We start from the raw sequence: 26094 nt of genomic DNA on the forward strand, positions 1-26094 counted from the left end.
TATGAGATGTCATCTCAAGGGCGATCTTGAAAGAAAGGGGTCAGAGAAAAGTTCTCCCAATATAGACAGTACAAGGGAGTTCTCCTGGTCTTATTGCTTCTGTGGAAAGAGAAGTGACCTGAAGTAAAAGATATATGTATTAGTTTTCTAGGACTACCATAACAAAGAACCACAGACTGGGTGACTTAAACCACAGAAATTTATTTTCTCATAATTGCGGAGGCTAAAAGTTAAGATCAAGCTGTTGGCTGGGTTGGTTTCTTTTGAAAGCCTCTCTCCTTGGCTTATAGATGGTCGTCTTCTCCTTGAGTCTTCACATGACCTTCCCTCTGTGTGTGTCTGTGTGCTAATCTCCTTTTTTTATATGGATACCGGTCATATTGGACTAGGGCCCAGCCTAATGACCTCATTTCAACTTAATTAGCTCTTTAAAGACCCTCTTTCTAAACACAGTCACATTCTGAGGGACTAGGGGTTAGGACATCAACAAGTGAACTTAGGGGAACACAATTCACCCTATAACAATATATGAACTCATGGGCAGTGGCAAATGGATGTTCCAGTCCATTCCCATCTGAAGTTAATCGCAGCTCCTGATGGCATCTCATGAAGAGGAAAATCCACCCAGCCAACCCATGGAATCATGAGAAGTAATAAAATGATGGTTACACATTTAATCAAATTTATAAGGGAAATGGACACACAATGCAAGATGTACATTTCAATCACACAGTCTAAAGAATTTTTATGAATAAATATATTATGTAACAATACCTTAATCAAGATATAGAACAACAATATGAATACTCCAATTCCCTCAGAACTCTTTTGGAGTTAGTTGTTTTTCCAAGCCAGTTTCAGAAACATGGACCTAATTTCTATAACTATAGATTAATTTTGCATATTCCAGAATTAAATATAAATAGGTTAATATAGTGTAACTTCTTTGGTAAATGTTTTTGTCCATCAGCACAATACTTTTAAGATTCATCTATGTTGTTGCCTGTCCTAACAGGCATTCATTCTCTTTCTTACTGGTTACTATTACATTGTATGAATAAACCAAAATTTGTTTATTCCTTCAGTTGCTGATAGAAAATTGTTTTTTCCTAGGATTTTGGCCATTATGAATAAAGCTGTTATGCACATCCATTACAAGTCTCTTTGTTGTCTTATGTTTTCATTATTTGTATAAATACTAAGGCTGTAATCCATTGATCATGTGATAATTATATCATTAACTTCATAAGAAACTGTTGGACTTTTTCCAAATTGGTTGCAATATTTTATCCTCCTAAGAGCAATTTAGAATTCCAGCTACTTCAAATCCTTGTCAACACTTGGTATTGTCAGTCTTTTTAATTTTAGCCATTGTAGTGAGTATGAAGTGGTAGCTTACAAAGGTTTTATTTATATTTTTCCAATAATAAATATTGTTAGGGTCTGTTGGCCATTCATATATCATGTTTTATCAAGTGTCTATCCAAATATTTTGCCCATTTGTTCCGTTTCTTTTTCATCTTATTATTGAGTGGTAAGAGGTTTGCTTTTCTTTCTTTCTTTCTTTTAATGTACTCAGGATAGAGGATGCTGGTCAGATATATGTGTTTTGCATATAACTGCCCTCTCTGGGGCTTACTCTTTTATTTTTGGAATTATAGCTTTGGAATAGTGGGAGTTTTAAATTTTAATGAGGCACAGTTAATCAGTTTGTCTTTTATAGTTTTTGCTTTTTGTGCCCTAAGAAACTGTTGCCTATACAACTGATAAATTTCATTTCATTTAGGCTGTCACAAGACAAAGCTAGGAAATATATGTTACCTATGTATACACAAATATTTATAAACGCTTTTGTAACTCTGTGTGTGTGTGTGTGTGTGTGTGTGTATAACCTTGTAGCCACAGAAAATGTCCCTGTGCCCATATGGTTCCCTAAGTCTCTGCCAGGTATGCCATCTGTCCTATAGGTGTTCTCTTTCCAGGATCCTCCTGATTCCAAGGTTCATGGTTGAATTCCAGGGAGAGTGAGATCCGGACAATTGGTGTGTAGATTTTGCAGCCTCCTCTATGCCTATTAACCGCAACTATGCCCACTCATATTCTCGATTCTTTGCAGGAGCTCTATCTTATTCTGAGAGTTTAAACATGAAGACATGCTTATTCGATGATTGAAACTGGGGATCTGGATAAGTTAGGTGGGGATCATAGACATGTAAATATCAGGCAGTGCCTTTATTCCTGACATTGCATGTAAGTCCACTCAGATGTCTGAGTCTGTGCCACAGCACCATCTCCCCTGCAGGGTTTCCCCTCCCAGAGAGGACCCAGGTGTGCTTGTACCCTTGGGGCTCGAAGGTAGGGAACACGTGCATTTGAGTTTGAATGAGTGGATTTATGTAAAACTACATGAATCTGGTACTCTAGTTGGTAAATTTGTTTTCACAGGGGTACATGTTGACATTTCTGATACTACTTTACCTATTTACTAGGGTTGAACAAATAAGTAAATAAAATAGGAGTCAGGTTCTTACCGTAAGAGAAAAATGGTACAAATAATCAATAATTTTGTAAATCCAAAATTATTCCAAAATTTTTAAAAACTTAGTTAAATAAAATAAAGAAAGAAAGAAGAGACTGTTTTTCGAAGGACTCTGGAAAATTTTTAAGTGGATAAATTATGTTCATAGGAACACTTCAATCAATTCCCCAAAACAATCATTGTTCAGACCTCATTTTTACCATAAAGCTGTAAATCCTCTACAATTCCAATCTATGTCTACATCTTATATTTTTACAGTGTTTATGGTGCTGTATTTTATTTTTGGAAAGAGGTTTTCTTTTAAAGTAGTCAAATTTATCAATATGTTCCTTCATATTTGGTGCCTTGTGTGATTTGAAGTCCTAAAATATTCCCTTTTGCATTCTTATAAAAGTTTAAGTTTTATATTTTATTCTCTGGACTTTATTATGACGAGGAGTGATTTTTATATTTGCAATAAACTCTTGATTCTGTGAGAACAAGAAATATCTTCTCCCTCACCCAATGATTTTTGGTTCTGCAAATCATCTGGGGAAGGTCCAGGGCATGTCAGGTAGAGTCTGACCCCAGTCTCTCTGGATTTCTTCCTTTGTCTGGGCCCAGGGCTCTTGCTTTTGATAGGATGAGGTAGTGTCAGAAACTCTGGAATGAGAAGGCTTAGGGTCAGTCATGCTGTTGCTGGATGTATAAAAGATAAAAGATCATTGAGGAATTGAGACAATAAAGGGAATTTGTCACCAGGGTAGGGTTTGTCAGCTTAGGATTTATTTTTGTAAATTTTATTGATGCATACGCTACTTGCAGAAAGCAAACAAAACTTAAGTGTGTAACTCAATGAATGCGTACAAAACTAACTCAATTCTGTTAACATTATCCAGATCAAAGAAAAGACTATTAAAATCCTAAAATATTTTTGTAGGACCAGTTATTGTAGTCAGTGGAGGTGGAGTCTGGTATTGATAGTTCCTCTGGATACGGGTCCATTCACAACGACCAGATGTGGAGGGGACACACGTGTAGTACAAGGAACGGCTTCCTTCCCATATGCTGTAGTTACAGCCTCTTTGTTTCCACACACACTCTGTGAAATCAGGTTCAGGGCAGGGGCCCCAGCACCGGATGCAGGGTTGAACCTAGGGGTGAAGGGAGATACAGGACTTATTGCCACTCCCTTCCCACCTCCTGTTCGCACACCCCATCCTGAAAAGAGAAGGGCAACAGGGGTCTGAATACAGGTAGAGGCTAAAGGGGACAGTGAGAGGGGCCAGGAAACAGGAATGAAGTGGAAGGGAGGCCAAGAAACAGGAAGGAGGCAGTAAGGAGGCCAGGAAACAGGAAGAAGGTGAGGGAGCAGAGGTCATCCAGAGAGGGAGATAACAGGGAGGAGGATCTGGGAACAAGGAAAGGGGACAAGGACAAGTGCCGGGGCTGCAGAGAAAAAATACTTAGGAAGACTCTTACTTGACATTTGCATCCCATTCTATACGCTGCCTCGAAACCTAATCTCTGCTCTCTGGTGAGCCGGTGCCAGAAATATACCAGGTGGCATCTTGTGAAGTACAGTTTCCCTCTCCTCAGATAGCCTGCAGTGATCAAAGGGAGTGGCCCTAGAGTCAGCACAGTGTGTATAGCTGTCCCCTGGGAAGGACACGCTATGGCCCCTAGGTAGTCAGCCCCAGAGGATCTGGAAACCCGGAGGCTGGTACAGAGTCAGCCATGAATGACAGCCCAGCATTTCCCCAGATCATGGAGAAGGGCCCTTGGTCCTCAGTGGTGCTAGAGCTGAAGAAGTGGAGTGGTCCTTTCAGGGGAGTAGCAAGTTTTAGGGTTGTACATGGACAGGGGTACACACCTGCAATGAGTAATTGTGATTGTTGAGTCGTCCTCAGCGCATAACCACAGTCCTCCCAACGCAAGGGTGAGTAGATGTCATAGATTCTCAGAAGATTCTTCCTGGGAGCCTTGAGTATCTGTGATAGGAGGGAAAGAGAGGCTAGGACCTTAGATTCTCATAGAAGTTGCTGGGCTCCAGAAACCATCCTATTCTGTTAGCAAGAGCAGATTGGAGAGTCTTGTTTGTTTTGAGGAAAGGGGGTAAGAAGGAAGGAGGTATTGGGTTTACCTGAGTGACATTGACTTGGAAGGCTTGTTTTGTCTTGGTGTTGTTTCCTCGTCCTATTATATCAGCTAATAGGACTGGGAGGAGCAAGAAATGAGTCAGAGACCCATAGGTTCATTGATTTAAGATTCCCCCATCCTACGTCTGCTGGAGTTAATGTTCAGATCACCAGAGCTCCCCGACCTCTGCATTTCTACACCCCATGGTGAGCCCCCCTCCTTGGTGGAGAATTCTCTGGTGTCTCCCTAGACTCACCAATGTCTGATGTGCAATAAAATGTCTGAGGGTGCTGAATTTTACAGCTACAAGCATTGCAAGGTGTTGACAGAGCCAGGAGCAAAGGAAAAGCCAGCAGGAATGAGGGATCCATGGTGGGCCCTGGAGGACACAAGGCATAAATCAAAACATGAACTTTATCTAGTCCAGCTCCCCCATCCACCTCTAGACAGAAACTGGGCTGGCTTTGGAGGACTGTCTACCTCCTTTAATGTCAAGGGACCTAAAAGATTGGGTCCATCTTTCATGATCTTGTGGGCCAGATGCACGAAGTCTGTGCTCCACGTCTAAAACGCCTTACCTCTGTCAATCTGAGCTGATATACCACAGCTTCTGCAGAACATCCAGCATAATGAAAAATAGTCATCTGCATTTCCTTTTCACCCTGGGGCGTGTCCGTCGGAGAGTACAATCTGATTACTCGGTGTACTAGTCACTTGTTCTCGTTTTTCTCTTATTTGCATTTCCTTCTCATCCTTCAGGCGTATCAACCAGGCAGGTGCGGTCTGATTATTGGGTGCACTTGTCACTTGGAATCCTTCTCTGTATGGTTATTCAAAAAGCCACCAACTCCATCCATTCCTGGACAATATTATGGGCAGAACTGTGTCCCCTAAAATTCACATGTTGGTGTCCTAACCCCTAGTCCCTCAGAATGTGACTGTTATTTAGATAGAGGGTCTTTAAACAGAGAATGAAGGTAAAATGAGGTCATTAGGCTGGGCCCTAATCCAATACAACTGGTGTCCTTATACGAAGAGGAGATTAGGACACAGACACACGCAGGGGGAAGACCACGTGAAGGCACAAGTAGAAGATGGCCGTCTATAAACTAAGGAGATACTCTCAGAAGAAAACAATCCTGCTGATACCTTGATCTCAGATGTCTAGCTCCAGAACTGTAAGGAAATACATTTCTGTTATTCAAGCCACTCAGTCTGCGGTACTTTGTTATGGAAACCCTAGAAAATTGACTCCTTTGTTTTATTTTTAAAAATATATTTAGGATCTTATACAATTTAAATTTGCATTGGGATTTTTGGAAAACAAAATCACCTCCAACAGCAAATATACCAAACAAGATTTATCCAGTCACCCAACTTCTATTCCTTCCCCACACTTCCATTCTCTGCCCCACCCTCTACAGGCTTCCATTTATTATATTATGGTTTACCCTCCCATTATTCTTTTAATTGACACATCTATAAGCACAGACATAAGCACATTCATCCTCTCTTAGGTAAAATTGTAGGACACTATGTACAGCTTTTCCCATCTTACCATTTTTATTTTATGACATCTCCTAAGATGACACCACAGTAGTATATATTTCTCATTCTTTATACAGTGTATAATTCTTCATGTTGATATACCCTAGATTATCCAACCAGTTCCTAATTATTGGTCCTTTTGATGGTTTTCCGTTGTTTGCTCTTACAAATAGTACTTTGATGGATAAGCATGGGAATACATCTTTTCTTATATTTGAAAATATGTCTTTAGAAGTGATTTCTAGAAATAGGATTGGGTTAAGGGCCATTTGCATTTTATTTTTTCTGTAACTTGTCTATATCTTGCCTTATTTTTCTATAGGGTTGATTGACTTTTCCTCTATATTTAGAAACTACGTATTAAACATATTAACTCTTCATAATATGATTGCAAATGTTTTTCTCCTGTAACATTTTACTCCTCTTGAGTTAAAAAATATATTTAAAATAATCAGTTTAACAATGCTTTGATTTAATGCTTCTATAGTTAGCAAAGTTTTCCCCTCCTAACAGAGATTGGAGGATTTTAACCGTGATTTCATCCATCATTTTCATAATTTCACTTTTTATATTTAGATCTCTAACCCATTTGGAATTTCTCTTAGTATGAGCATAATGCATGGACACAATTTTATCTTAGTCTTTATGGATATCCATTTAACCCAAAACATCTATTACAAAGATATCTCTTCCCTACTTAATCAAGATGTCACCTTTATCATATACTAAATTTCCATATGCATTTGAGCTATATCACGATTTTCTATTCTGTTCAACTTGTCTATGTGTCCATTCCTTCATCAATACCACATTACAGAGACTTTAAAACAGAATTGAATATGTTCTAGATGTTTTAATATTCTTCTAGAGAAGAATTTTTTTTCTTTTTCATTTTTTGCTTTTATCAACTGATAGAAGATGCCCCCCTGTTTTGTCTCAATGAGCCTTTCCTTTCCATCTTCAAAGCCAGCAATGGCTAGTCGAGTTTTTCTCACATCACAATACATGGACTCTTCTGCCTTCTTCCATATTTAAAAGATCTTTGTGATTACAATGGCTCCTCTCTGATAAGGAAGGATACTCTCTTTATTTTTAAGTGAGCTGATTAGCAAACTCAATTCCATCTTCAACATTAATTCCTCCTGTAACATTCACAGGTTCCAAGGATAAGGATGTGGTTATCTTTGGAGGGGCATTATTTTGACTACTATAGGGACGAACACACACACACACTCACACACACACACGTTCTTCCTATCCAGGGACATAGAAAATCAGAGCTCCCCCAGACACACTCCATCTCTTTTACATTTTGTGAGGCATTTCATTGGAATACCATCTCCAGGCAAATGGAGCCACATTGCTATATTTCAAGAAAGGGATAATCAGTTAAATTGTTTTATTTTTCAACTTTATTGCATAAAATAGTCACTGTTTTCTCTTAGTCTGGCTTGTTTTTTTTTTTTTTTTCTCACAGTGTCTTTTGAATAACAGTATTTTCTTTTAATTAAGTACAAGTTATTTTTGAAACCCTTTATGCTTTATTTATTTATTTTTTTTTGTGAGGAAGATCAGCCCTGTGTTAACATCCATGCCAATCCTCCTCTTTTTGTTGAGGAAGACTGGCTCTGAGCTAACATCTATTGCCAATCCTCCCCCTTTTTTTCCCCAAAGCCCCAGTAGATAGTCGTATGTCATAGTTGCACATCCTTCTAGTTGCTGTATGTGGGACGCGGCCTCAGTATGGCCGGAGAAGCGGTGCGTCAGTGCGCGCCCGGGATCTGAACCCGGGCCGCCAGTAGTGGAGCGCACGCACTTAACCGCTAAGCCATGGGCTGGCCCCCGTTCATGCTTTTTTTTGTCCAGTATAGGAATTCTTGCCTATGCCAAGGTTTCAAAAATGTTCTATTTTCCTCTAGAAGTAGTAGGCGTAAACTTTTACTATCAGATCTATGATCCATTTCAAGTTAATTTTTGTATGTGGCCTGGGGGACAGAATCAAAGCTAATAATTTTCCACATAACATCAACTGTTCCGGCATAATTTCTTGAAAAGACCCATTTTCTCCATTGTATTACCTTGACCTCTTTGTTGAAAATTAACTCATCCTATGTGTGTGGGTTCTTTCTGGATATTTTCTTCCATTATCTACATATCTCTTCTCATGCTAATATCATATTTTGTTACCGTAGCTTTATGATATACTTGAAACTTGATAGTGTAATTCTTTTGAATGTGTTCATTTTCAAAGCTATCTCGGCTATTTCCATTGCACGTGACGCCCATTGCATGCACATTTCAGATACTGCTTGTCAATATCTACAAAAACACCTGCTGGGCTTTTGACTGGGGCTGATTTGAATCTAGAAATGATTTTAAGGAAAACTGACGCCAATATTGAGTCTTCTGATCCATGAGCATTTTATATCTCTCCATTTATCATACCATTTTAAATTTCTCTCTGCCATGTTTGGTATTTACAGTGTTATGAATCTGGCACATATTTTGTTAAATTTGTTGTTAACTATTTCTTATATTTATGTCACTGTAGTAGGTATTAATTTTTAATTTCAGTTTGTAATTGTTCCTGTCATATACGAATACAAGTGAATTTTGCACCTTGTTCTTGTCTCCACAACCTAGCTAAATTCACTCATCAAAGTAGCTTTTCTTTATATTTCTAAGAAATTTTACATATAAGATTATGTCATCTGTGAATAAAGACAATTTTTCTTATTTCTTTCTAATCATTTTGACTTTTATTTCTTTGAATTGCCTTATATACTGACTAGAATTTTGTTACAATGAAAAATAGAGGGGATGAGAGTAGAAATCTTTACTCTGTTGCTGATCTTAAGGGGAAATCATTGTCTTTCACAATTAAGTATGATGTTAGTTTTAGGGCATTATTATACATTCTTTTTTTTTTTCTTCTTTTTCTTTTTCTTTTTTTTGTGTGTGTGAGGAAGATTAGCCCTGAGCTAACATCTGTTGCCAATCCTCCTCTTTTTGCTGAGGAAGATTGTCCCTGAGCTAACATCTGTGCTAACACCTCAACCTTCCTCTACTTTGTATATGGGACCCTGCCACGACATGGCTTGATAAACAGTGTGTAGGTCCTTGCCCAGGATCCGAACCTGTGAGCCCCAGGCTGCCAAAGTGGAGTGCGTGAATTTAACCACTATGCCACTGGGCCGGCCCTGATATACATTCTTTAAGAGGCTAATAATGTTCTCTTCTATTTCTATGTTGCTGAGAGATAGTATCAAGAATGATTGTTGAATTTTGCCAGATTTTTTTTCTGCATCTACTTACATAATTAAATAGGTTTTCTTTAACTATTTGGTTAATGTAGTAAGTTAACATTATTTGGGTTTCCTAAAGATAAACCAGCTTTGCTTTTGGTGCCTAAATCCCATTCAGTCACGTATTGCTAGATTTAATTTGCTAATGTTTTCTTATGGAATTTGTGTGTATGTTCATGAGAAATATTGATGTTAGAGGGTATTTTTTGGTATTTTCTTTGATTTTAGTGTCAGGATAATTTTTCAGTGATAAAATAATTTAAGAAAAGATTTAGTTCTCTTTTATTTTCTTAGAGTTTTTGAATGAAGGTATTATTTCTTCCTCAAGTGTTTGTTAGAATTAACCAGTGAAGCGAATTTATTTGGATTATAAGAAAAATTCAGTATGCAAAGTCAATTTCTTTAATTGATACAGTGTTATTGAATTTTTTTATTTATTCTTGCTTATATTTTGGAAATTTTTGTTTTTCAAGAATTTTGTCCAATTCACCTAAGCTTTCAAATTCATTAGCACAAAGTTGTTTATAATATTTTCTTATTCTATTTTTATGTATGTAAGATATGTAGTGATGTTCTTTTATCATTCCAGATAATGGTAATCTGTACATTTTCTCATTTTTCCTTGATTAATATGCCTACTGGGTTGTCAATTTGATGACCCTTTTAAAAAAAAGATCTTTTGGTTTAATTGATATTCTCTAGTTTTCTGTTGATTTCCATTCATATTTATTTTTTTTCTTCTCTTGAGTTTTAATATAATATACACTTTTTTCCCACCATCTTAAGGTAGAAGCTTAAGTTGTTGATATTAGACCTTCTTCTTTTTCTAATATAAGCACTTAAAGCTATAAATTATACTCTAAGCACTCTTCTCACTCTATCCCATAAATTTTGAAATGTTTGTTTTAATTTTTATTGAATTCAAAAATATATTCTAATTCCCTCTGTGATTTCTTATTTGACCCATGGGTTATTGGAAAGTGTGCTGTTTAACTCCTAAATATCTGGAAATTTCCAAATAACTTCTGTTATAAATTTAATCCTCTGTGGTCAGAGAACACAATCTGTCTGATTTGAATCCTTTTAAATAATTAAGATTTATTTTATGTCATATCATATCATCTATACTGGAGAATGTTCCATTTGCAAATGAAAAGCATTAGTATTCTGCCATTGTCTAGTGGAATGAATGATCTGTGCTTGTTGAATAGGTCATGTTGGTTGATAGTATTGTTCATGTTTTCTAAATACTCAGTAATTTTCTGTTTGTGTATAAGGTACTGAGGGGGGAAGCTGAAATATCTAATATATATAATTCATATGATATTATAGAATATAATTCAGCAAAATCATGTTAGTATCTTGAAATTGGCAATGGGATGATGAAAGTATTTATGCCATGGAAACTGTCAAATCCTAAAAATCAAGGCTCTCCACAAGTTATGGTTATGAACTATTTACGACCACAGCACTGGACAATTCCTACAGAAAGGAAGAAGAGACCCTCCTTCTGATCTCCCCAACTCACCTAGCAACAGGGCTCCTTCTTACTTGGTCAGTGTGTATAAGACCTGGCAGATGGGGATGGGGACAAGGTCTTTCACAGTGGAGGAGAGAGCAGCAGCATGAACGGGCATATACCGAACACTCACTATGTTGCCCGCCAGCGATATTAACACTCATAGGGGAAGGATGGCTTTTTGCTTCTTCAACTCTCCAGCATCTTTCAGTTCTCATTAGGGTAATGTGAGATTGCCCACTGTTTTAAGTATTACTCCTGACTCACCTAATAATCCTTGGTCCTTGATCACCTCATAAGCATAGCAAGTATTATCTTACCATGGTCTATCATTGCTTGTCCCCTTCTACCATGTATCTTGGAGCAAAGATGAACAGGGACGAATGTGTCACACTGGCTGGGCAATGCAGATCAACTTGTCACTGTAGCATCTAATGTTTCATCCACTAGTTTGGGTATCAAGAACTAGTCTTAGTTTCACCATGAACTTGTTTTATGATAGGGAACTCTTTTGGATTCAGTTCTTTTTTAAAAAATTAGAATGGTGTGCTAAATGGTTTTTAGTTCTTAGGGTTGAAAAACTCCTTTTATAACTATTGAACATACAGCAAAAGTAAATCTCTTAACATTCAGTAAAGCTGATTTTGAACAGCTAAGCTCACCTTTGAGTCGGGAAACTCAGAATTTGACCATTTTGCTATGTTTCATCTAAAGAAGAGTAATTAATCTGAGTAAAGGCAGAAGTACTAATTAATACATTAAAAGGTAGAGAGTTTGACAATGTTTAAATTGAATGACAAAGAAATTTTGGTAGAATGACCAAAACAAACTATGCGGGAGAGATGAGCAAAGAAGTTTTGAATTTATTTTTAATGTTCATTTTTACATTTGCTTCGTTGACCATAAGAATAGTGTTCATACATCCTTGGTTGATTGAAGTGTTAGTTATTGAGCACCTAATATAAGCCAGCCTCTGAGGAAACAGGGGACAAAGACAGTCTTTGCCTTTAAGGATTCCAAGTTAATAAGAGGGTGTGTTGGTAGTGGTAGGTAGCTAGGAAGTATATCACAATAGTGTGACAAGTGTATTAGGACACATAAGAGACACCTTATATGGTCTTGGGGGTGGGATAGAGCACGAGAGGAACTTATTCTAAGCTTTAAATTTAGAAAAATATGTAAAAAGTAGTAATAAAAGAAGAGTTTTAATAGTTAATCACTACATTTTGGTGGAATCAGATCTAGAATGGGAGATAAAATTGACTTGGCTGGTGACAAGGAATCTATCGCCCCTGTTTTATATATCTATAAGATAAAAAGAGAAAGTGAAAAAAATTTAATATCTTGTTTCTTTATATATATATATTTTTTATATTATGAAAAACATGAAAAGAAATCAAAGACATAGAAGGTGAAAAGATTCTGTGGGTCAAAAGATAATAGGGACGCCATAACCATAACAACCAAGAACAAGCTAAAATAAGCATTAAGAATAATTAACACTCAAACCTTAGAAATAAAGCAAAAGATGACAGCATGCCCTTTTAAAATCATACTAGGCCATCCTTAGAAGGTCTTATTCAAGGACTATTTAATTATCTAAGAGAATGCATCTGTGTTAGACTTAGTTCTTTATTATTTGGTGGGAGTAGTGACACTATGATTTTATTTGTTAAGTTTTAGATTTCTGTCTGATCAGAAATTTAAACTCCAAAGGTTTTAGTTTATGGCCCCAAACAGCATTAACAGGTTTTGTATCTATCAACAAATTCATTTGGGCATTCCTTTGAATGACTATTTAAATTTCTGCTCCTTGAATTCTACTTTGAATCAGGTGTATCATCTGATTGAGTCCTTCATTTGCTAATAAATTGAATTAAATCGTTGGCATGTCCTTTTTGTATGTTTATATGAGTTGTGTTTTTAATTTTTTGAAATTATCCTTCAACAAAAGTCATTACTTTACTAGTAAAGTTCAATAGGAAATATTGATGTTTTTAGACATTATTTGACAATGGACATCTCATAGCCCCTGTTAGACTAATCTGAAAGTCAAATTTGCTATTGGCTTACAAACTAGATCAAAAATCTGATGTTCCCAATGGCCTCCACCCCAAAGATAAGGCCCTAGAGATAAAATGGTCCACTATAACATCAAGATCAAATCTTATTGTTGAGAGAAAGATCCATTATTTTGTTTTCATATGTACACAAAAACAAATTTGAAATTACCATATCTCAGAGCAGAAAGCTATAAAATTATAAGAGACTTCCATTTCCCACTTTATACAATTTAAATATTATTTAAGTATGATTTATTTGAAAATGAGCATATATTTGCTTTAATAAAACAATAAAAAATAAAACTATAAAAATATCCCACATTTAAAAATGTCAATTTCATATTACTTATTTATGATGTTAATTATTCCTACTGTAATGCTTTGCAATCATTATGGATAACTTGGAATGGAATACCCCACTTAAATGTTTTCTTCCACTGGATGAATATTTAAAGCTCTATAATAATGCTAGTACCATCAGCAACCCCCCCCAACCCAACAATTCATTGAACCACTACTGTGTATCATGTATAGGAGATGTTTGATATATATTATCTCATTTAATCCTCAGCACTCCTTTGGAATGGATATAACTATCCTATTTTAAAGATAAGGTACACAGAAACTTAGAAAGGTTAAATTATTTAGTCAAGTCAAACTGGAGTTTGCATCTCAGACTTCGTGTCACCTAATTCCACGCCTCACCCACTATTCCACACCACTTCTGCTCTACCATAGTGTTCATATTGAAATGCAAGAACATGAGCAATTTTCCAGAATGCAAGGCCACAATCATCTCATTATTTCTTTGTATAAGTCTAATCTGCTCACCAAAAACTCAGAAGGTGTAAATGCATAATTATGATGGGTGAGTGCCTCTGATTTCTCAGTTCTCTGGGTCCCTGATCTGTTTCTCTGGGAAGAAATGAAGCCAGTCAGCATCATCATTCTTCAAAGAATTAGAAAACAAGAAGGAGCACAAAATCATTTCCAAGTCACCTGCTGCCAGTTAAATAAGATTTGAATGGATTTTCTAATGTTTCAAAGTACTTCCTTGCAGACAGCTAAAAAATTCATAAAACCAGCCATGAGAGTTATATTGCCTGTAAGTGTAAACAGTTATGATAGAGGAGTAACTGCCTACACCCTGAGAGCCTTTTAAGACGAGACCGATAAGAGTTTATATGCCTCAGAGAAGGGGAAAAGGGCCCCTTTGATCATGCTCATGCAAATCCCCAATAGCTGACAGAAAGCTGCTTTCAGTTGTGCCGTATTTTCTTTTTAAAATGCATATGGAACAACTAGATTAGAAGTAATGTTTTGTGTTTGAAGATATTTTTTTCTTAAATTGGAAACAATTACGGGAGCTAGTCTCTTCCTCTTCTTAAATAGAAATTTTCTCAGTACATTTTCCTCTGGAAAATTCCTTTAGAGGTAAAGACAACAAAACAATGCAATTAGCTTCTGGATTTGTTTATCATAACAGCTCCAAGTCCCCTCTTCTTTCTCTCCCTCTTGTATGTAATCAGAAAAAAGAGGCACAAAGTATCAACACCAGCTGCCTCATTTCCTATTCCTTGGATTTCAATAGAGACACACCAAGTGGTCTCCTGACTCAGCTAAGGCAGGTAAAACCTGCAGTGAAGAACCCTTTTTTGGTTTTCTGTGGCCTATTTCTCTAAGCACAATCCCTCTACTTCTCTGGCCCCTGTCATGGGTTATTGGTTGTCAGGAAAGGTGGGATCCTTATTGGTTGCTTCACTTTGGCCTCTCTCCAGTTATTTGGAACAGTGATATAATCCTGCACAGTACAGTGGTACTCCTCAATTGGATAGGGAGGCAGGAGCATCGTTGCTCAAGACGCTCTCCTAGCCTAAAACGCCCTACTTTCCTGCTTCCACCTATTTCATCAAGGTGCAGCTTCAGCGCCACCTCTTCCTCTGACAGACTCTCGTTCCCACCAGGAGGCATCACAGAACTTTTCAGAACTCTTCACAATAGCCAAGACGTGGAAGGAACACAAGTGTCCATCAACGGATGAACGCATAAAGATGTCGTACATATATACAACGAAATACTACTCAGCTATAAAAAAAAAATTATCCCATTTGCAACAACATGGGTGGACCTTGAAGGTATGATGTTAAGCAAAATAAGCCAAACAGAGAAAGACAAACACATGATTTCACTCACATGTGGAAGATAAACAAACGCATGGACAAAGAGGGCAGATTGGTTACCAGAGGGGAAGGGGGTGGAGGGTGGGTGAAAGGGGTAAAGGGGCACATATGTGTGGTGACAGATTAAAATTAGACTATTTGTGGTGAGCACGATGCCGCCTATACAGAAACTGATAAATAATAATGTACACCTGATATCACACAATGTCATAAACCATTATGACCTCAATAAGATAATTGAAAAAGAAAACAACGCAGAACTTTTGACAACTTGATCATCAAGTTTAAGAGACTGGGCTTAATTGTTCTTTATTTTTGGATAATTTAGCTTTTGTTTATTTCTTCATTAATTGAACAGATAGTCCTTGGGGGTCTTCTGGGAGATAGACTGAAGATGAAGAACACACGGTCCATGCCTGTAAGGACCAGCTTCCTGGGGGTGGTAGACAAGTCAACAGAGTCTGCAACTCAGGATGATAATTCTCCTCAAATTCAAATTGTTCCAAATTGAACCTTGTCTCCTTCCCCAAAACTCATTTCTTCTCTTGGCAACAGCAGTCAGTCCCAAAGAGACTCAAGTCTGCCCCCTTGGAGTCACGCTTGCCTCTGCCTTCTCTGCCATGCTGAGGTCCAATTATCAATGACCAAGTCAGCACCCCAGGAACCTGCTGAGCACTGCTGGGCCCTCACCCACACTGCTCCTTCTGCCTCAATATTCTCCTTTAGTCTCGTGAAGTCAGAAGAAAAGAGTCTACGAGGACTAAAGCAAAATATATGGAAAATTTGCATGGGACCTATATGAGTTATGAATTTTATTTTTGTTACTGAGCAAGGGCCCACTGCCTGAAGTACATGGAAGCCAATACTATGGCACCAGCTTTTGAGAAAAGAAAAGGCTTTATTGTGAGGTCAGCTGGCAAGGAGATAGGAGGCAAAGCTCACATCTGTCTCTCTGATCCAAGATTGGGGCAAAATTGAAGGAGTTAGGAGCTACTGAGCTGCAGGTGGGCCCATGTAAGCTGATTGGCTAGTTTCGAATCAGTCTGTATATGGTAATCAAGCTGCTGGAAGCCAGATTTTCCTTATTGAAGGACTTTTCACTTCATAAAGGGCTAAGGGGGCAACGTTTCTGAAGATTCTTGGTTACGAGGTCCTCCTGGGGCTATGGGTTCCTGCCTGGCACATGCACAGTGCTATCTGCATTATTGAGCAAGGTTTAATGAATCAGCAACCTGTTTTAAGGAAGCAAAACTAGTTTAAGCTGGTCAATGTTTTATGTGCTATTTCATTATTTTTTTTAAAAAAGGCAGAAAACCCAATTCAAACTACCTTAAATAACAAATGCAGTTTATTGGTTAATAGAAGAGGAAGGGAAGGGCTAGCTTCAGGTGAGACTTGATCCAGGGCTCCAATGATGTCACCAGGACTCAGTTTCTTTCTCCACTTCTTGCTCTCCTTCCTTGGTGCTCACCCCAATTTCTAGTTGTCTCTCCTCTCTGGTTCCAAGATGGCTCCAGCAGCCTCTTTCGTTACATATGTCCTGCTTAGATCCAGAAGGGATTGGAGAGAGTCTATTTCTCAGAAGTCTCTGTGGGAATCTCATCGACTCAGGCTGGATTGTGTGTCCACCCGTGAACCAATCACTATGGCCAGGAGAAGGGTCATTTAGAGTGGCCTAAGGCCATAAAGATTCAGTCTGGCCTTGGAAGTGAGGTCAAGACTACTCAAGCCATAGCAGGGAGTAATTTTCCAAAGAAAATTCAGGGTGTTGTAGCTCGTGGGGAGTGGGGATGCTGAGGAAGCAATAAACAAATGTCCCTTCTACGGCCCATCAAGGAATGCTTTCATGGCATAATGCGGGGGTTTGGACTGAACGATGGCAGCAATGGAAAACCAGTGGGATCTCTAGGTAGTCAATTATTTTAGGTAGCTGACCTAAAACACTTTAAAGTAATCAATTACCGATTACTTAGGTAGTCGATTAATTTTCAGATTCCTCTCTCTTAATTGTTGGATAGAATAATGATGAAGGGAAAGGAGAGATTTTAGAAGAAAGTAGAATGTCAAAGAATATATGGCAGTCCTTTTGGAGAGGGATTAAGCCAGTGCTGTGTCATGGAAAATTCCAGGTTAAATAAAACCAACACATGCATAAATGACTGTGTATTATTGGTGTGATTAAAGCTATTCTGGCATTCATCAAGGAATATCTGAGTGTTGGAAACAAGATACTTGCTCACTGCTCTTTGCATTTTACTTATGGACATTGGAGTAAAGGAATCAATGATTCATACAGTCTGTACAAGGCAGTTAAGAAGGCAGAGCTTCCCCAAGAGTAAGATGATGTCAAAATCATTATACTCACCCACGTTATCACTGTGTTGTCCCAGGGAATAGCAAATTAGTTAATTGTCTAAATGTTCTAGTTTCTCCTCAGTTTAGTTTTATTAATGAAGAAAGTATAGATTTGCTTCTTTAAACAAAGATTTACAATCTGAGGGACATTAGAACACCAGAATATCAGAGCCAGTAGTGTGACTCATCTTATGGATGGGAAAACAGGTTGGGAGCGAGAAGTGACAGGTCTCAGGCCACTCAGAGAATTGGTACCTAAGCTATAGGTCTTTAAATAGCCAGTCCGGGACTTGATCCTCTCTGCAGAGCCACCTTGATTTTTCTTCCCACCTCCTGTAGGATCTCAGGGGCAGCCCCGGGAAAGCGTAAGCTGAAGAAGATGTTTGGGATCCAGTGAGATGCTTTTTTTTTTTTTTTAATGGCTTTATTAAGGTATAATTTATATACAAAACCTGCACATATTTAATGTATGAAATTTGCTGAGTTTAGGCTTATGTGTATACCTATGAAACCACTGATTCCATTAAAAGAGTCAAACTCATAGAAACCAGTGAGGTTCTTATGCGCTGTCCAGGGTGGGACAACGTCTTCCTTGCTCGCATGAGGACTGTTGTCCTCAAAAATGACCACTAGATGGCAGAAAGAATCCATGTACCTGATAGGGGGGAGGCACCTGTTACTAAGCTATTGTAGCTCTGAGTACTTCTGAGGAGACTAGCTCATCTGTCTGTTGAGCGCAGGGAATTTGGCATCATTGTGGTATCAGCCCAGCCCCGTGTCAACCCTCCAAATCTGTACCTCTCTCAAGAGCCCAATGGTTAATCTCATCCTTCTTTTCATTAAAACATATTAGGAAGAAATAATCTACTTTGAAAACTATTTTATAAAAGGCTTGAATGACCATTAGGTAGTATTTAATGTTTCCTACTAGAATTCTTTGCATGACAGTAGAGACTATTTGACAACCCAAAGTGACGAATCTCTAATGGCCAGAGTGGCATCTGAAATATTTTTGGACAAGGGAGAGTTTGTCTGCCTCTGAAATCAAGTCAGTGGAGGCAGCCAGGTATCCCTATTCATAATTATAAGAGCTTATATTTGTTCAGCACTTACCATGTGCCACACATTGTATTAAGCACTTTATATTGGTAAATTTATTTAATATTTGCAATAATCACATGAAATAATGCATATTAAATCTGTTTTGCAGAAAAGGACACAGAGGCCCAGAGAGTTTAAGTAATTTGGTCTAGGTCATATAATTAGAAAAATGTAAGTGACTTTTTAAAATTTATTTATACTAGATGGAATTAATAATATGATGCTTGATGCTAGCATTGTTAGGGCTTTATGAATTCCAATGAAAAGTAATTGTCCCTTTGGCCCAAAGACATGTGTATTAAAATCTCCCCCTTATCACTGGACCACTGGAAAGACTGCATCTGGGGAACAGTTTTAGCTGTGCTACCCAGAGTAAGGATGAGCATAAATTCTTAAGGGAGCCTTGTGACAGTATCTAGGCTGATGTTAGCAGAATATTTTAAACCAGGACTGTCCTCTGCTTTAGGTTACATGGCCTTCTTAAGTGTGATGGAGTGTTTAAATCACACATCCCAGCTGCTTCGAGATGCCAGCTCAAGTCTATCCTCCATCTCCTCCACAGACAAAACACATCCAATCTGATGTATTTCTCTGGTGTATAACTTGATGCTCAAGAACTTTGTGCAACACATCAGCACCCTTGGGACATCCTGAGTTTTGCCAGTGATGTGGTGTGTTGTGCGTAGAAAACAGCCTCTCTACTCACAGGCCCATTTCCTAAAACTTGTTGTAGTTGCTAGGATTCTGGTAGAAAGGAAGAGAAACTGGTTCCAGCCAGCTCATTAAAAAGGTGGAATGCGTGGCACAGCATGGTGACCACAGTTAATATTACTGTGTTGCATATTTGACAGTTGCTAAGAGAGTAGATCTTAAAAGTTCTCATTACAAGAAAAAAAATTTGTCACTGTGTATAGTGATGGATGTTAACTAGACTTTTGTGGTGATCATTTCACAACATATACAAATACTGAATCATTACATCGTATACCTGAAACTACTATAATGTTATATGTCAATAATATCTCAATAAAAAATAAAAAAGTAAATGATATTGTGTCTTTTTCAGATGTAAAAAAAAGGTGGCTATAAAATCAATTAATATGTACCTCATGGCACATAGAATGGAAAGCAGCTGGACTTCAGGAGGGATGGAATCAGAAACTAGAAAGATCCTGAGATCTCTCTGTCTGTGCACTTCCTGCCCCCACTTATCCTGCTGTCTGTACATCTTCATTATTCTTATTTCTTAGCCCTGAACTTTCCCTGCTTCCTGGTAAAAATCCTGGCCACCCATAGCAGTAAAATCCCCATGTTATGTGTTCTGCCACACAAGAAAATATGACTTTATGGGCCTCAATTCCAAGATGCTCATGAAAATATATGATGGGCACATTTTGGGACAATATTAGGCAAAGACCTTAATTTTTCTCTGTCTCATGCCATAGCATGCTTTAGAACTTGTTTTGTTTTTCCATCCTACAGGGGCTGTTCTTGCTCACTTTCAGATAAGGCTATATTAGCTCTGCTAATATAATCTGTTAATTCGAAAGGACTTTATAAGTTGGCTGTAATTAACATTCTCAGAATTGGGAAAATCTGTGTCTTTTGAGATAGAGGGGTTCTTTTTCTCTTTCCTTTTAACTTTTGTTTTATTCTTTTTTTCCCCTGAAATAGCAGACTGCTATTTTTCCAGGTGCCATGTGGCTCTTTGACAACACACAGGCTGCTTTAGTTGTTTTTAATGAACATTATCATCAGCTGCTCAGCTGTGAGAATGTTTGTTTTTTTAAAAATTTTCGGGAGTGACGGAGAGCCCCTTGTAAGATGTACGCTCTGAATGTCACAGTCTGAATCACTGATGCCTTCTTGGGTACCAGGGACTCTATACTGCAGGGGGCGCCAGCTCTCCTCAGTTCTCTAAGCATGTGAGCACGTAAAGCCTTGGGTAAAATTGTCAAGTGTCTGCCATATATGTTTGGACCCCAGCTCTCTTCCTCCCCTGCATGTCCACCCTGATGTGGTGGGAGGTTGATCTGTGGAACTTGTCCAATTGCCTAAGAATTGATAAATGGGATCCAAAGCTGAGGAAAAAGAGGCATTATAGACTAAATAACTAGAATCAGATCCCAGATCATTACAGAAGTCTCTATGCTGTCTCTGCTGCCTCAGTCATCATCCCAGTCGCCTCCCCTGCCAACCCTACATAAACAGAGGATTAGGAAGAGGGGTGCAGGTGTCTACAGCTCTTCCCACCGTAATTTGCCACCTATACTCCAGCCTTTTAGAGATTCTCCAAGACCATCCTTTTTGAAGGATGCAGGCTTCAGGAAGACAGATAGGCAATCTCTTTCCCTACCTGGGTGTGTCTGCTCGTACAGGAAACTGGCTTGAGGAGTAAGAAAGAGAATTGACCCACGCAGCAGTAAGGACGATACAGTGCAGTAGAATCCCAGTAATTTTGGAGTGTCAAGGTCATGAGAGTGTCCCATGGATCAAGAAGAATCCACTGAAGAATAAGCTGGTCTTGAGTATCATTGCTGGCTTTATCTTAGAATCCATAGTTATTACAATTTCCCTTTTTTAGACCATAAACAAAAATCAATTCCAGCTGGATTTTAGATATAAGTGTGAGACATAAAACAACAATGATTCTAGAGCATAATTTAGGAGCATATCTTTGTGACTTGGTGGCGGGCAACAATCTCTTCAACAGGACATACCCACACACTCCCATGCGCTGTGTCAACACTGTGCAGTGCCAGGTGTTTACGAAGTTTATTTTCTACTCACACAATCCTGTGTGAACAGCTCCCCACTTCTGAGTCTCAGGAAATTAAAATTCCGTATCTGACTGGCTGCCGGCTCTGCACACCTGATGGGTATGTGATGAGAAGTCTGATTGGAGTCTCATCTGCACTCTCCTCTCAGTGCACAAGTTGGCTGCAATGATATTTGTAGTTAAAATCAGGGCTCTTCCAAACAGAGGTGTTAGATACTCTCAAATTAAGAGCAAAAAATCTAATATTCATTAAGCACCTGTCACGCCAGGGACCAAGCTGGTTCTTTTATACACATCACCTTGCTCAATCCGTGCAACAGTCCTATGAGGCAAATATAATTATGCCCATTTTTATAGTTGATCAAATTGGTTGATAGAGAAGCTAAATATCCTACCCAAGGTCACAGAGCTAGCAACTGGAGGAGGCAAGATGGGATCCAGAGAGTCATCCTCATTTACTATCCATGAAACAAAAAGGGTAGGGGTTATTTGGCTTGGAGATTTTTCAGAACATATGCTACCCACTGCTGGCCTCTGCTATAGGATAATCTCAGTTTTCCTTCCATGGAACCATAGGGTTTCCAAGTTCCTCCTTTTCAACAGCCAATCAGGTGATTATTTTTCAATTACACTGGGAGATGTTTGAGATGGATTCATTTGGTTTTAGGACAATTTTGCTGAATGATTTTTTTTTTTTTTTTTTTTGCAGGGAAAGATTTGCCCTGAGCTAACATCTATTGCCAATCTTCCTCTTTTTTTTTTGCTCCCCAAAGCACCAGTGCATGCCTTTATATCCTGGTTGTAAGTTCTTCCAGTTGTTCTGTGTAAGCCGCCACCACAGCATCTCAACTGACAGATGGTTGGTGTGGTTCCGCGCCCTGGAACCAAACCCAGGTTGCTGAAGCAGTGAAAGTGCCAAACTTTAACCACTGGGCTACAGGGCTGGCTCTTGCTGAATGATTTTAAATGGCATGTCTAGCTATAGGACTATGGATGTTCTGTATTTCAGAGTACAGAGTAGTGACGAGTGCTTCCTTTAGAAACAGATTTAAATTTTCAATATTATCAGATCCACAGAATTGGAATAAATGTGGAAGAGTACCATCGTGCATAGTATAGTATTTATAATGTTGTTTCAGGAAATATTTCCTTATTTTCCAGAAAATTAGAAAGAAAAGGTTCAGAAGCAGAGAGAATATCACTGATGAAAGATCATTGATCCTGTTCTTTGATTTAAATTTTTATACTTTTTGCCTTCTCTATTCCCGTGCAAGATTATACACAAACTTTTCTGTGAAATATGTTTTTCATTCAGTCCCCCCTTCTCGGTAATATCAGAGACTCAAGACAAGAAGTAGATGGTTGACCTACTATTGCTGGCTTGAAGATGGAGGTGATCATATGAGAATCAAGAGAAGAAAATGAATTCTGTCACCTTCTCCTCTCCTGTAAGCAAGAATTATAGAAAGATGCCTTCCCTTAGAACTGTGAATAGACCTGGTGGGCAGTGGTCACCATCTCTGTAGGATAGTTTCATATACAACATACAAACTAACCTCAGAGAGAGACGCTGGCACAGCAGGTGGAACCAGCAATGCGCAGCCTTGGAGTTCATAACCCCGTTCATGACTTTATTAGGAAATACCCATGCATTATAATAGGTTGCAACCCATCCATAACGTTTTGAGAAAATAACATACAACATCATCTTGTATTTTAAATTATTTTAGGTGTTTGACTGAGAGTCATGAGTGAGCGTAGCTCCTTTGAGAAGTGGTTTATCCTGGATGGAGAGTCAGAGAATAATAAAGTTATGTAGTTGCTGAAATGTTTATTTAGAAGGGTGGAATCTAGTTGTGAGAAGTTTAGAAACTTGGGACTGCAGAGTTGGGGGATGGTGGAAACCCGTAGAATCAATAAAGTTCTTTCATCTTTAGCTCACCTCAGGAGGAAACCTGGCAGGATGAACCTAGAGGCAAAGTGTGTTCAGATCTTCCCTGTGAGGAGGGACAGCCAAGTCACAGAATGCCTGAAGGGGACAGTGTCCCTGGACCCAGAAACTTCAGGCAGCAGGTCCTGGGAGAATATGCCAAATCAATGGTGTTTGTGACAGAATACACGGCTTCCTAACATCAGAGGGCTTCAGTCTGATGGGTGGGAATTGGGGTTAAGTTTTAAACAGTGGTACCTAACACACCACTTGTTGGTTTGGTGTACCTATCTTTGATGAGGAGTCTCTTTTTTTAACTCTTGTTTCACATGATATTTAATAGTCATAAGAAAGAGGTGACTTTTGGTCAAAGTTAAGGGTTTTTGGGGTTTTTTTGAGTAAAAAATTTAACTTTATTAAACAGCAACAACAACAGCAATGAAACAGGAATATTTGATGGAATTAACTAGGGTTTGAAATTAGATATTTTTGGTCTATGAAACCTTGATTTGCCACTTCTTAGCTGGGTGACCTTAGTCAGATTACTTAATTATTTTGGCTTTCAGCCTTCTCATCTGTAAAATTGGGAAAATGATATCTAACTTTCAGGGTTGTTGTGAAAGATGAATGAAATAATAAATGAAAACTCTAGTTCAGTGCCTGAAACTTAGTATGCAATCAATAAACAATTTTGTGTAAATGAAAATTACTTCAGTCTCTTGGTTACACACATCAAGGGAGTTATATTTACCCCTGAGTCCTTTCTTCCTAGCTGCCACCAGCCTTTCTAATACAGAACTTACAGGTGTAGAGTTCATAAAGAAACAACCAATTTCTTGATAACTTATTTTGCAAATGCAAGGTATTTTAGTAATAGCAAATTCACTGCTCACAGCTGCAAAACATGTTAAGTTTTATGCAGCCTCCTCTTCTCTTCCCATCATAAAACGGTAGAGAGATTTGTACTGAGTAACAATTAGAATGAGTAAGAGACCATCAACAAGTCTTTCAAGACCCAAAATAAGAGGAAAGTTGGGAATCTTTTGGGAGGAAAGAAAACCCTCCTTTACTTCAACTAACCAGGTGAAACCACCAGTATTCTTCCTGGATAACAAAAAGAGTTGTAGTTGCGTGTATATGTCATGAGAAAATAGATGCTTCTCAGAGGATAAAATCTAAGAAGTACTTTAAAAATAATTCACAGATGTGTAGGTTTGGGCACAACCTCAAAACTTGATTTTGTAGGGGATGGCTTGAGTGAGAACTCATCGTAGTAGTGTTTAAAAGGTGAAAGGTTGGGGAGATCCAGGCCATCCCGTTCCTCTTAATTCCCTTGTCCCCTAGCTCAGCCCCTGGCATGGAGGTGAGATCTGCAAGATGCTGGTAAGACTCAGCTCTGTGCTCAGGTGAGCTAGCCTGGGACCAGGTCAATGGTAGGTTTTTACAAAGACCAAGCTGATGGCTGTATTTCAACCAATTGATTTCTTTATTCTATCCTATTCCTGTTGACACTAATATTTGCAGCCAGGGATAAAGGTTCTTAAATACTTTTTACAGCATTTCACTCTTTTGCAGAATCAGAATAACAGAGGGTTGTGGCTGCAAAGAATGGAAAATTCTTCTGCATAGCTCAAATGCAAAAGGAAGTTGTTTCAAGACTACTGGGTAGCTCACCAGATCGAAGGCAGAATTGAAAGTCAATCAGGCACAGTATCGAGGCAGCTCTAAGCATCCAGAAGCAGGAGTGACTGGTCAGTCTCCAAGGAGACTGATATAAAAATGGCTTAGATCCATCTCCATTCCCATAGTGTGTCATTCCACTTGAGACTCAAGTTCTGGGAAAGGGAGTCGGATTGTCCTGAATGTCCAGTGGGGAGGGGGAGAGTGTAGGGCACCATGATTGACACAACGAAAGGCATTGATCAGGTTTGTGAAGAAAAAACAGAGCACTGTTACTTAAAGAACATTGGAAGTATTCTGGGCAGGCAAGACCTGTCTCTGCAAGTCACATCACACTGGCAGGTAATGATTTTACCTGGAGTAAAGCTTTCCCAGTAAATCAGTTGCTAATGATGAGTGAAGTGTAACAGCAGCTAATTATCTGACACCTCACTCCTATTAGAGCTCAGCAATGGCAGGCCATGGTGCCATAGATAATTTTACAAAAAAGAGAAAAAGGGGAAAGAGCAAAGAAGAGGAAAAAGGAGGGAAGGAAGGCAGGAAGGCAGGAAGGCAGGAAGGCAGGAAGGCAGGAAGGCAGGAAGGAAGGAAGGAAGGAAGGAAGGAAGGAAGGAAGGAAGGATGAAGAAGTAGCTCAGCTCACAGCCGCCATATCCCAACGAGGACTAGGGTGGCGGAATAAATACCTTCAGTGGAATAAATACCTAAACAAATAGTTCCCTCATCATGCCATGTGGCAGCTGGAAAAGCATGCAGATAGAGTCTAGCCCCGGAGAGAAAATCTTTCTTCAAGATCAGCACCATCTAACAGAAATGTAATGCCAGCCACGTAAATAATTTTAAGTTTTCTAGTAAGGCACACTAAAAGAAAAGTAAAAATAAAAGGTGAAATTAACTTCAATAATATATTTTATTTAAATCATTATATACAAAAAATTATAAGTTCAACATATAATCAATGCAAAATATGAATGAGA

General features: G+C 38.5%; 1 protein-coding gene across 1 annotated transcript; it reads right to left on the minus strand.

Moving 5' to 3' along the window:
* Positions 1 to 3441: 3441 nt before the first annotated feature.
* On the minus strand, positions 3442 to 5028 carry LOC106800175 (metalloproteinase inhibitor 1-like). The gene is made up of 5 exons (XM_087419625.1): positions 4914 to 5028; positions 4662 to 4735; positions 4392 to 4509; positions 4001 to 4122; positions 3442 to 3672 (listed from the first exon to the last, which is right to left on the minus strand). Exons 1-5 carry the CDS (start codon positions 5026 to 5028, stop codon positions 3442 to 3444), a joined length of 660 nt encoding a protein of 219 aa, XP_087275751.1.
* Between the last annotated feature and the right edge of the window lie 21066 nt (positions 5029 to 26094).

Source organism: Ceratotherium simum, chromosome 30, assembly GCF_057802395.1.
Source record: "Ceratotherium simum simum isolate JZ-2026a chromosome 30, ASM5780239v1, whole genome shotgun sequence".
NCBI lineage: Eukaryota > Metazoa > Chordata > Mammalia > Perissodactyla > Rhinocerotidae > Ceratotherium > Ceratotherium simum.

Bases quoted from the DNA above. Each gene is read 5' to 3' on its own strand.
- LOC106800175 (XM_087419625.1), bottom strand. From the start codon at position 5,028: ATGGATCCCTCATTCCTGCTGGCTTTTCCTTTGCTCCTGGCTCTGTCA. The intron at 4,736-4,913 runs GTGAGTCTAGGG...TGCTCCTCCCAG, and splicing joins TTATTGCACATCAGACATTG to TCCTATTAGCTGATATAATA. The intron at 4,123-4,391 runs GTGTGTACCCCT...TGATCACTGCAG, and splicing joins ATCACAATTACTCATTGCAG to GCTATCTGAGGAGAGGGAAA.